This window comes from Silurus aristotelis, assembly GCF_946808225.1.
Source record: "Silurus aristotelis genome assembly, chromosome: 3".
NCBI lineage: Eukaryota > Metazoa > Chordata > Actinopteri > Siluriformes > Siluridae > Silurus > Silurus aristotelis.
Genome location: NC_139576.1, coordinates 10,576,799 through 10,588,882, shown reverse-complemented (window position 1 = coordinate 10,588,882; position 12,084 = coordinate 10,576,799). Strand labels below are relative to the sequence as shown.

General features: G+C 40.4%; 1 protein-coding gene across 5 annotated transcripts in view; it reads right to left on the bottom strand.

The window, feature by feature from the left end:
• il1rapl1a (interleukin 1 receptor accessory protein-like 1a) overlaps positions 1 to 12,084 on the bottom strand; it is a 202,291-nt gene that overhangs the window by 30,303 nt on the left and 159,904 nt on the right. For all 5 annotated transcript variants that reach the window (XM_083536983.1, XM_083536981.1, XM_083536984.1 and 2 more), the window contains exon 6: positions 4,036 to 4,110. In XM_083536983.1, the coding sequence (XP_083393109.1) occupies positions 4,036 to 4,110 (75 nt within the window). The remainder of the gene's footprint in view (positions 1 to 4,035; positions 4,111 to 12,084) is intronic.

Genomic DNA, 12,084 nt, shown 5'->3' with positions numbered 1-12,084 from the left:
CGTGTGTATGGCTTCGGAGTCTCCGTGCTGTCCTGTTTTCTCCCCTCGCTTTGAAGACAGAACATGGCCAGAGTCTGCGCAATATGCTCCAATCTGCTCTCACAGGCAACACACACATGCTGACTCCTGGCCAAACAAACAGACGTGCCTCAGTCCAACACACATGCACACACACACGCATATGGACGCAGACACACACACACACACACACACACACACACACACACACACACATCACCGAATCATGCTGCTAAAGATTTCGGCATTGTACAAGGCCAATGTTGTTGGGGGATTTGAATTTATAAGCTCTATGTGATGATCTCAGCCCATGATATAAAAAAACTCGTCACTCGCACAAACACAGAGACAAATACAAGGATGCGAATATATCGTCCGATCTTAAATGCCAATTCTTTTTTTTTTTTTTTATAAAAAATATAAGATTTCATATACTTGGTTTATGCATTCAATATTTATCTATTTTTTACTTTTTTTAAATTTGTATATCTCTTTTAACAATGGATGTTGTTTTAAAACAGATTTACACAGGTAAAGCGGTAATAAAAGAATGTATGCGTTTGTCCTGAATGAGTGAGCCAGTGGCGACTGTGGCAAGGAAAAACTCTAAGATTAAGATTAAGTACTAGGAAGAAAACTTGAGAGGAACCAGACTTAAAAGGGAGTCCATCCTCATCTGGGTGGCACCGAATGTCCATTCAATAAGTTCATCATTGTTAAGGTGTGCTGTGATATGTGATTAAATGCAACCTGTGGTCCTGAGCCATTGTAGCAGACTGTTTATATTAATTACAGTCTAAATTCATCCTCAAAATTCTTGTGTTGCTCAGTAACTCACTTCTAATGAAAAAATTCTATGTCAAATAATAACAAGGTCCAAAATAATAATTTTATACTTGTGCACACAGAAAACATGAGAGTGGTCCTTGGATTGGAAGGTCATGAAGTCATGACTGCATTACCCAGCACCAGTAAGATGCCATTGCTGGGCCCACGAGCAAGGCCCTTAACCCACAACTCAAATGTATAAATGGAACAATCGTGAGTTGCTCTGGATAACAAAGTCTGCCAAACAGTGTAAAAGATACACATACTAGAGATACAGTATGTATTATTTGTGTTAATCCCAGAAGATCAGCAGTTTTCAAAAAATACTTAAATCAACGATGCCACGGTCAAAGTCACACAATTTTTATTCTGATGTAAACATTAACTGAAGCTTTTGTCTTCTTACATCATTTGATACATTGCTTTGCTGTCACATGATTGAATAATTGCATGAGTGTTTCTAATAAAGTGGACAGTAAGTGAGTCACTGTATGCCCTATAAAATGGCATTTAATCTTCATATCCAGAAACATCTTAATTACAGTAAGTGGCTATAGGAAGTGAATTTCTCACATGTATTATAACCAGATACACAAATAACATACAATTGCATAACATGCAATTATTCAGAGACTGTTTCCTATATCAAGGGCCATTTACCCCAAAAAACATATGTTTCGATAGATTTATGTTGGCAAATATTTAGTAGATGTAATAAGGGAACTCAGTAATGTATTATGATTATGCTAAGGTGAATTATTATTCACTATATAAACATCAGTGTTTTTATACCTAATTAAAAAGCAATATGCACTGATCAGCCTTATACTAAAACTACTGACAGATGAAGTGAAGGTTGAACCTTGATTGTCTCATTACATCAGGGGTTGGATACATGAGGGATATTAAGGGTGAATTAGATTAATACAGTAAAGTAAGTATCTGAACAACTTAACATTTACAATTACAGCAGACGCCTTTATCCAGAATGACTTACAAATGTGCTTTGAAGTCTCTATCTATAAATGCCTTCTGATACTGATTTTTCAGGTCACAGACTATGAACATTATCAGTCAACAACTCTACTGGAAGAGACTATAGTTAGAAAAAAAGAGATTGTGGGACCAGTTGAGCAGTAGTTAAGGATTGGAGGGCTTGGTGTGGCTTGAGATATGTGCTGTACAGTAGAGGTGTCCACTTTTGGTTTGCAAGGAAGCATCGGTGTTTCAAAATCTGATCCGGGCCGCTACAGGAAGCCGATGCAGAGAGCGTAGGAGTGGCTGGGTGTGGGGCAAAATTCAGGCAAAGGTATTTCTAAAACAGGGTGTTCCAGGGTTTAGTTTTTTATTCCTTCCACACCCTGAGGTGCATAGAGAGGCATAGGTCTGCTGGCTTACTTTCCGTTTCAGTAGCAGTTTTGTTACAGGGTCGGGTTACTAGATGCAGGGGTTAGTCAATGGGAGTAAAGGCTTTCCTGTGTGCTGCAGAGCTACAGAAAGGCTACTGCAGCACACATTGCTATATAAGGTTCATGCTTTTTGTGATAGAAAGGTGCCAGAACACAGTGCTTCACTGCTTCCTGTGTATAAAGCTGCATAGCTTAAGACCAGTCAGAGCACCCATGCTGACTCCTGTACACCTGTGAGAGCAGCTACATCAGGCATGTGTGCATCAGAACCGGATCAAGGAGCAGTGATAGTATACAGCCTGGTCTGATGAACCATGTTTCTTTTACATCATATGAAAGTGCGTATCACTTATCTGGAGAAAAGATGCCACCTGTGAGAAAAAAAAGGCAAGCAGGCAGTGTGGTGCTCCAGGCAAAGTTTTGCTGGGAAATCTGGCATTTACGTAGATATAAGCACCTACAGTATCTAAACATTATTGCAGGCCAGTGCTCTAATTCAGGAGTATACTGCACTCTGCCACACAGCAGAAATTGCTCAGAAGTGGTTCGGAAAATATGAAAAAGAGCTTGAGGTGTTGATATAGCGCTAAAATTTTCTCAATCCAATCAAGCATCTGTGGGATGTGCTGGACAGACAAGTTCAGTATTTATATATATATATATATATATATATATATATATATATATATATATATATATATATATATATATATATATATATATATATATATTTATATGTGCTTCTTGTTAGAAGGACAGATTTTAAAAGCTTTTTGGTCCACAACAAAGTCTCTACAAACAATACTAGTGGTAATGAAAAGATGAGGATAATTATGTAAAATAAATAGTATTGATGATGATGAAGAATATGATTTAATGCACTCTTGTTCCTCTTCACTTTGAGCAACAAAGAAAATGCAGTGTGCAGTGTGGGCCTTAGACAACGGCTTTGTAAAAAGTATACATAGAATATATAAATAAAAAATACTGTGCTTTACTTCAACATTACCTAAAACTTCACCATCCACTGTGTCGTGAAGCAGTTCCCAAGTGCACATCTAATAATATTACTACACCTTCTTAACCCTGAAATGTTGGAAATGCTCGTTTTCCTTTCTTTTAACCTGGACAATTAAAACATTTATCAAGTGTTCAGTTGTGTGCTAGAAAAACGCCTAGTGTCTGATATTAATAATGTTCTGTTTCAAAATTGCAGTTGGCCATGCTGGGAAAAAAAAATCAGAATGTCAGCTCCAGACAGCACAATCCAAGATACATTAAAATGCACAAGGAATCTATTTATAATGACATTGTGGCACACTGAATCCGAATCGCATCAGATTGTGAGGTCACTAGAGATTCCCCACTCCTACACATGAACACACGGAGCTGCTGTGAAGGCAAACAGAAATCTCGCTCCACACTAGGCTATTAATACAGCTGTCTAACCTTTGGTTATCTCATCATATTCTTTCTCTCTCTCTCTCTCTCTCTCTTTCTCTCTCTCTGTCTCTGTCTCTCTCTCTCTCTCTCTCTCTCTCTCTCTCTCACTATATAACGTTATGCCCACAAGAACAGTCTAACCTTCACCCTAGCACCTAAAAGAAAACCACTTAAATACAATCAATATTATTTTGTGATAGATAGATAGATAGATAGATAGATAGATAGATAGATAGATAGATAGATAGATAGATAGATAGATAGATAGATAGATAGATAGATAGATAGATAGATAGATAGATAGATAGATAGATAGATAGATAGAGGCCACTCTTACCTATCTGCATGTCTATGGTGATGAGTTTGTTTTCAGAAGGGAACAGGATCTTCGGAGGATCTTCAGTCCGAGGGGCTGTAGAATACACACACACACACACACACACACACACACACACACACACACACACACACACACACACAAAAACACACAAACACATGGTTAGACTGACCATCAGTATCACACAGTATCACATTGTACTGTCTCCTTTATATAACCAGTTTCAGTCAAGCACATTCTAAATCACAAGCAAATGCGCCGCCGATATTTATGCGTTGCTCCTCTCTGTCCATTTGGAACACGCGCTGTCACACACTCACTCGCTATCAACGCTTTAGAATCTCTCTCGCTGCGTAGGCAGTCTGCAAATTACAGGTCATTCCCTTCAGCCCAGCTCAGCGCTCTCTCTATCTCTCTCTCTCTCCCCCCCTTTCTCTCTCCCTCTCTGTATGTCCTGCTCTCTTGAGACTGCTCCAGTCTTATTTGTTCAGTTCCAGTCATTAGAGCACATGCAAATGCAACAAACTGCGTTGCTCCTCGTGCGTTTGCTCATGTGCATTGTGTAATCCAGGGAGGTTACGGGACGTGTGAAGGTTTTGCACGTGCATGCGTTTGTGCAAACGAATCGGCGTAACAGGGGGGAAGAGAGAGGAAATAAGAGCAGGTGTATTATAGGCACTGGTGTATGGGTCCTGTGCGTAACTCTAGACAGCCTTTGAGCTGAGAGCTTGTGATGTGGTGTGTGGTTAACAGACAGGGGCACTGGTGGAGCTTTAAGCCGTGAGATCGCTCATCCAAAATCCAATTTTCCTTTGCCGGCAGAAAGCGCACTGGCCCTTCCCGCCAGATTAGTCCGAGCCAGTGGCGGCTGGCAAGCAGCAAATTAATGAATTACTCTGGTGGAATATATTCTCATCATAACCCTGACCCACAGCACGTATTTTCCAGGCAGCATTTTCGGGGGGAGCTAGACGAATGCGCTCAAACACATGCCTTTCATGTTTCTCTAAAGTTTTCTTATCATAAGCCTGCCTTATTTTTTTTTTACAGTACCATCACGAGAGGCTCAAGAAGTCTGATGGAATACTCAATCACTCCATTAAAGAAACAACCTGAGACGAAGTTAGTTAAATTACTAACACTCGAAGCAACAATATTCAAGTTTTAAAGGTCAAGCATGTGACAAGTCTCTCAGGATACTCGTAATTGAAAAGCTCCATCTCATCCTCTTTCTGACACAATGGCTGGAAAATACAGAATTGTTATAATGCACAGAGGCTCAACCCATGGGACATAAGCATAATTGGGGACAATTTGGGTAAAGTAGTGCAGTCAAATGGAAAACATCACATTTCAATCGAGATCGAGTGAAACGAGTACTCTGAACTACGTCGTGTAATTAGGGCCTGTGCTATTACACGTTTTAAAAAAAACGCAATATTTCCATCTGGCAAGCAAAAGCAACGTGACGAGTCTCAGAAATGAAATGGCAGAAGAATAATACGTTTGCACAGTAAACACATCCGTATTTTTCCTTAATAAGGACTCCCTAAAAAAGAACCGCAACCCATATGCTAAATGCTCTCATTAACATAATGCATTAATAACGAATGCAGAACCCCCACCCCCTTCCAGTCCCTCAAGGGACAGTGGGACAAGCGAGACGATTTTCATGTGTCCGCTTCTCTCGTTCCTGGTGAGAGAGCTGAAAAAAAAAAAGCAGCAGTGTGGGCTGGCTCAGGAACAAGGGAAGGGTGTGATGGGGGGATGGCATGCACAAGCAGAGGAGAGGAAAGATAAAGGAGTGCGAGCCAACACTGTGGGGGAGCGGTTAGACGCAGCAGGATGGAATCTACTGAAAAAAAAAAGGGGGGGGGGGAGTGGTCCTCTATTTAACCTCTACTTTCCAGTCTGTAAGTGTGTGAGAGAGTGTGATAGAGTGAGTGACGGAGTGAGTGCTGTCTTTATAGCATGCACACACCACACATATACCGAGGCACTCTCAGACTGTTCATACGGTTTGTGACTGACAGCCTGAGAGTAGGAGAAGTGTTATAGTACCGACTCCTTCTGAGATTCACAGCTCTTTTTCCCATACACACATATACAGACACACACACACTGGACCGTCTCAGCTGTGTACTGCGTGAGTTTCCTCTCAAGTGTGTGTGTGCTGTGTGGGACAAATAATACATCTGATCTCATACTGTAAGTCGCCGCAAAGCCCTTTTTCCATCAGTAGATCAGTACACACCTATGCAGCATACGCACGCCTTTAAAAACACAATCACACACTTTGACGCCGTATTCCGCGCTGTAATTCGTGAACTGGCCCTACACTTAAGTAAGGTGCAAGCTCGCTGGCAAGCAGAACGCTACAAGCTGTGCCCCATCCTTTAACTGTGTTTCGTACTACAGAAAATAGGGCACATTTGATGCTTCAAAAGACACGAGGAGCTATTTGGGGAGTACGCCGTGGCCGACAGAAGCGCATATGTTCCACTTTAGAGAAGCATCCCGAGCCTGTGGAGCTGTTTTACTGCCACAGCAAGATCTTTCTACTGAGACTTACTCGTGTGCGTGTGTTTCTTGACAAACACGCCGATCGGAAATAAAAGCCGAAAACATCACAAGATGAAGGAAAGACACAAGTGTAATGTATTAAACATTAATTGATGTTTCGAGCTCCACTCTCTCTGTCTGTGTGAGTGAGTGTGTGTGTGTGTGTGTGTGTGTGTGTGTGTGTGTGTGTGTAGTATGTGTCTGTGCATGCTCAAGGGTCTAGACACTTAGCAAGAATTTAGCAGCTTCTGTAATTAAGCCTTAATTAATTATGATTACATAACACTCCACCCTGATTAAGGACACAGATTCACACACACACACAGGTACACACACACTTACACACACACACACACACACACACACACACACACACACACACACACACACACACACACACACCTTGCCCTGATTAGACTTAACAGATGCGTAGAGTTGTGAGCACGTGTAAAGTATGTGTGATCACAACCCCACTGCACCATGGGAAGCCTGCAAAACAAGGAACATCAGGAAAAGCTGAAGGCGAATCATCAGCACATGGCAAAAATACACTCTATGGACAAAAGTTTGTGGACACCTAATCATAAAATTTGAATGTGCTTTTTAAATATCCCGTTCCATATTTACTCCCCATTTGCTCTTATAATAACCTCCACTCTTCTGAGGTGATGTTCCACTAGATTTTGGGGTTAGATTTGTGCTCATTCAGCTACAAGGGTGTTAGTAAAATCAGGTACTGATAGGTAATGTGAGGAGATGTGAGGAGATCTGGGGGTGCAGTCAGCACTCAATTCATTTCAAAGGTGCTCAACAGAGTTGAGGTTAAAGTACTATATCTCTATATGCACTCAAGATCTTCCTCTCCAACTCATGGAAACCATATATTCATGGAGATGGCTTTGTGCACAGACAGCTAGAAAAGGTTTAAGTGTTGAAGTGAAGTGAAAATTGAATGCAATAGCATCCCAAGGCTTCTTATACTATTGGGTGTGTCCAAATTTGTGGTAACAGTTTGTGAAGAATCACATATGGCTGGAAAAGTCAGGTGTCCCAATACATTTGTATATGCATATGTGTATATGTATGTGTATGACCATGTGACTAATACGATGGTGTACTCACAGTGGAAGTCTTGATCTAACATCTGGAGAGCATTGGTATTTTATTTCTAATGCTGCTCTATATATAGGAGCAGGATCATTTATTTTTCTAGTATTGCTCTAACTCCAACGCAGCTTCTCCAAAAGCTGTTTCTACAACTCGAACTTGAGCAAAAAAAGTGTCTTTACTTTGCTTCCTGTTTCTATGGTGATTCAGTAGCGTGGGCACCGTCAGGCTAAGGTGTGTGGATCAGAGAAAGGATTGGCATCGCCCTTGGCACACCTCCACAGGCCCTTCTTGCACATGCACACACACACACACACACACATCCATGCACATGCACAGCATCCAGTCCCAATCTGCTGTTGGCATGGTCACCACACAGGTGGCCATGGAAACTGTGTAATCTGAAATAGCTTTCACACAGAAGAAAAAGAACAAAATTGTGTAAGTACATCAGCGTGCGTCGTCGCGAGCACCGTTTCCATGAATCTTCGCCCATGTAAAGCTTGGAGACAAGCAATTAGACTCCTAACACTCTTAGTGTGGCAGAGACCAAAGCAGTGTTAGTGTTGATAAGTAGGACTACAGATCCCTTAATTAGTAACAAATCAATGTTCTCGTGTTCTTCGCTGAAGTCTTCTTACTTCAGTCCTCTTAGTCCAGGTAATTTGTCTGTTTTTATTGTGTTGTGTGTTAACTTGGAAAAAAGAAAACAACAAATCGTACCTTTTCTCAAAACGAATCATCTTTACTGGACCATATGCAACTTTCAAAAACAAGTAATACACCGGAGTGTCACATGTAATGGTAGATGATATGCTGCAGTCTCCTCAGAGTATTACGGATCGTTTATTGTTTGCGTGAGCGAAGGAGTGTGTGTGGGGAGTCGGCGTATGTCTGTAATTCGATAGGAAATGATAGTCAATCATACTCAGTCACCTCTGTTCACATTTATCTCTCCTAATAATATCAGTGCCCTCTACACACACACACACACACACACACACACACACACACACACACAGGAGCAGTCTCGATTTCTTTGTCTTCATTGTGACATGTTAATCCAGTTTTCTCCCTGATTGACTTTCTTTCACAACAGTCTTCACCACAGTGTGAGCGTGTGCGCGCGCGCGTGCGTGTGTGTGTGTTTGTGGACAAATAGCATAATAATGACAAATAGCATAATAATGCTAATATACATTTATCCTGTCTGAGATCTGTTTCTGGCATATAGATTGAAAATATGCATGTTAAATTTGAATTGTAAAAAAAAAGACCTACCCTGCACACGCACACACATACACACACACACACACACACACACACAAACACACACACGCACACACACACCACAGATGCACACAAAGCCTGAAGGTCTAAAATCATGTTTGCCATAATAGATTGTCAGCATGTACTCAAGAACAAGAAAGCCATTTTGTGTCTCTAAGCTGTTACTTTTCTCAGGCTGAAGGCCATCAGACTTTACAAGAAAACTGAAGAAAAAAAAAGTCGAAGTGAACCGATATAGCACTAGGAACAGACAACAGAGCAATTACTGCAAGCGTGCTGCTGTCGAAAATGGCGGGCGTCTGGAAAGAAGCTGCATTCGTGTGTACAGTCAATCGTGAACATTTGCTTTCATTTTGTAGTCATTTGGAACTTACAAAAAAATCTAACTATATTCAACTAATCTCAGCCTTATGCTAATGTTATGTATTGTATCTTCATAATGCTGCAGTGATCCAGATTTACTTCAAAAAACAAAAAAAAACTGCTTTGCCTCACAAACTACACAATCAGTGTATACGCCTGGTCTACTATTACTGATCACGTGACCAGCGGACCTGTTGATTATTGCTGTTAATCACAGACCATCTGTTTGATTACAAGCAGCGAAAACCATCAGAGCATGAACTTACACGGTTTTCTGGTTGTGGAGAGCATAATTCCCTTGTGTGTTCATCAGTGTGTTCAGAATTCATCAGTATGGTAAATGGCTCACAGAAAGGCAGATGACTTCAGTTCATTAGTTCGAATTTGTGCATTCATAAATGCACTGCACAACGTCCAGCAAAGCACTGCCATCACATTACAAGGGATGTATAAGGGATTTTTAACAATTTTTTTTTGCATCTACAATTACATCATAAATTAGAATAAGAACTCATTCTTTAAAGATTCTGGTCCCAAGCCTATTTAAACCTTTAAACTCTCAGGATTTGTATCTCATTAGTAAACATTACCTATTTGCCACTATATTAAAGGGTTTATACATTATATGGATGAAAGTTTGTGGACAAAGACTTGTATGTGCTTTTTAACAAATACCACATTTAGTGTCCATTTGTTATAATTCACTCTTCTAGGAAGATGTTCCACTAAGTTTTAGAATGTGGTTGTGGCAGTGGTGGGCAGTCAGGCCCAGCAAAGCCTTCTCTGCAGGCCTAAACACTATCAGAAGCACTGACCTACATTTACAACCTAAATTCTAATAATTGTTCCATTAAATTATATTAATTTATTCCCAACCATTTTTTCTCTTCATTTTGTTGCGTTCCTCTTGGCTGCACTGTTTCCAGTACGTCTATGTGGATGTGCAATCCAATTTCAGCCTCTATGTGCTGCCATGTCAATCTAATCTGCCCAGGGCCTTAATAGTCAGTACTGCAGGCCTTTTTACCATAGTCTCTAATAGAAAAGAGTCTGTTTCTTCAACCAATCAGATTTCAAATTCCCCTCACAGGGCCGCTAGCTGGCCCAGAATAGCGTCAGCTTTTTTTCCTTCCATTGATTGATTGGTCAGAGGGAAACTGTTACAGCCAAGTTCTACTGGCAAAACACATGTGTAGCGCTCTGCACACATTAAAACATCAGAGTTACACTTTTTTATGCCTACAGAGGAAGAGAATTTGGTCTCGGACATACATAAAAACAAATTTTCCCGAAAAGCTAGAAATCGTGAGTAGAGGTCAGCCAACCCAGCGTGGAAAGGGTTTGTTCTTCACTTCCAGACCAGTGAATACGAGTGGTACCACTGGATTACAGCCTCTGAGGAGCGGTGCAAATTATGAGGATGCATCTCTGGTGAGTAGGTTGTATTTTATTACAATTTTAATGTTTTTGTCATGTTATTAGACAAATATTGATTCTGTTGCGGTTGTAGTGTAGAGGTTCGGAGTTGTCTTAACTGGGTTACTTGCTATAGTAAAATGGTATTCACCCTCCATATGTAAAATGCCTCTCTCTCTATGTAATGCACCCGTTGTTATATTGCTTTTTTGTAAAGTATCTATGGTTTCTATAATTCCGACATGATAGTGGTGGTATTAAGAGGTGGATTAAGTCAGGTAAGTCCCAGGTACCAAATGCATGGCCCACCACTGGGTTGTGGAGATTTGTGTTCATTCAGCCTACAGCCATTAGTAAAATCAAGTACTAATGCAGGGTGAGGGGGCTTTCTCTCCAATCCAAGTAAACCATATCTTTATGCAACCCACTTTAAGCACAGTAGCATTTTCATGCTGGAAATGGTTTGACTCTCCTAGTTCAAGTGCCCAAAAGAATCCTGTCCATTGCATTGTTTGCAATTACAGCTTTAAGACATCCACAACAAGGTGTAATTAGGTTTTTGGAGCTTTGTGGCTAAAATCTTTGCCCTATTAATCTTGGAAAATCATCTTCCATTCCCTAAGGTTACAAGGGTCCTGCTAATGGACTTGCAGTTTCAAAATCCTCAATTAATAAAGTCAGGAGATTGGCTTCACCTACATTTTACAAGCAAGTCTTTAATGATTTTATCTCTATGCTTGTGGCTGATGTTAGGTTGAAATGCTAATTTTCTCCTCTTACTCAGTTTGGTCCTGGCACATTGCTCACTTCATGCTTCTTTTGATGGATGTAATGCTTCAGTAATGGAGCAGAGAAGCATTGCACAGTAGTATGTACACAGTAGCCCCATTGTATGATGCTCATACCAATATGCTTCTCCTAATCTGACACAAAAGTAATTTTTTGTTTCTTTCGTTCTAACAGGTTTCTGATCTGTGAAAAAAAAAAATCTAATGCATTTCTGAGCTTTTTTTAAATGCACAAATGGAATGAAAATTATTACAGAGTGGTTAATTCTTATTGTTTTTTGTAAAACTCATGTCCCTGTTGCTTTTAGGTCATCCGGCAACTCTTTTTTAGTGTTAATTTGCATCTGCCTTACTTTCCTCATCATGAGTTCAAAGGGGACATCATGAAATGTTGTGTGGTGTTCCTGTTTAGTGGGCACCATTGCTTTTTCCACTCAAGTTTCCTTTTAATGTTATTGCTGAGGACTTTAGGAAGCTAATTTGCCTTTATGATGATTGCTACTCATTGTTTATTTACATGTAC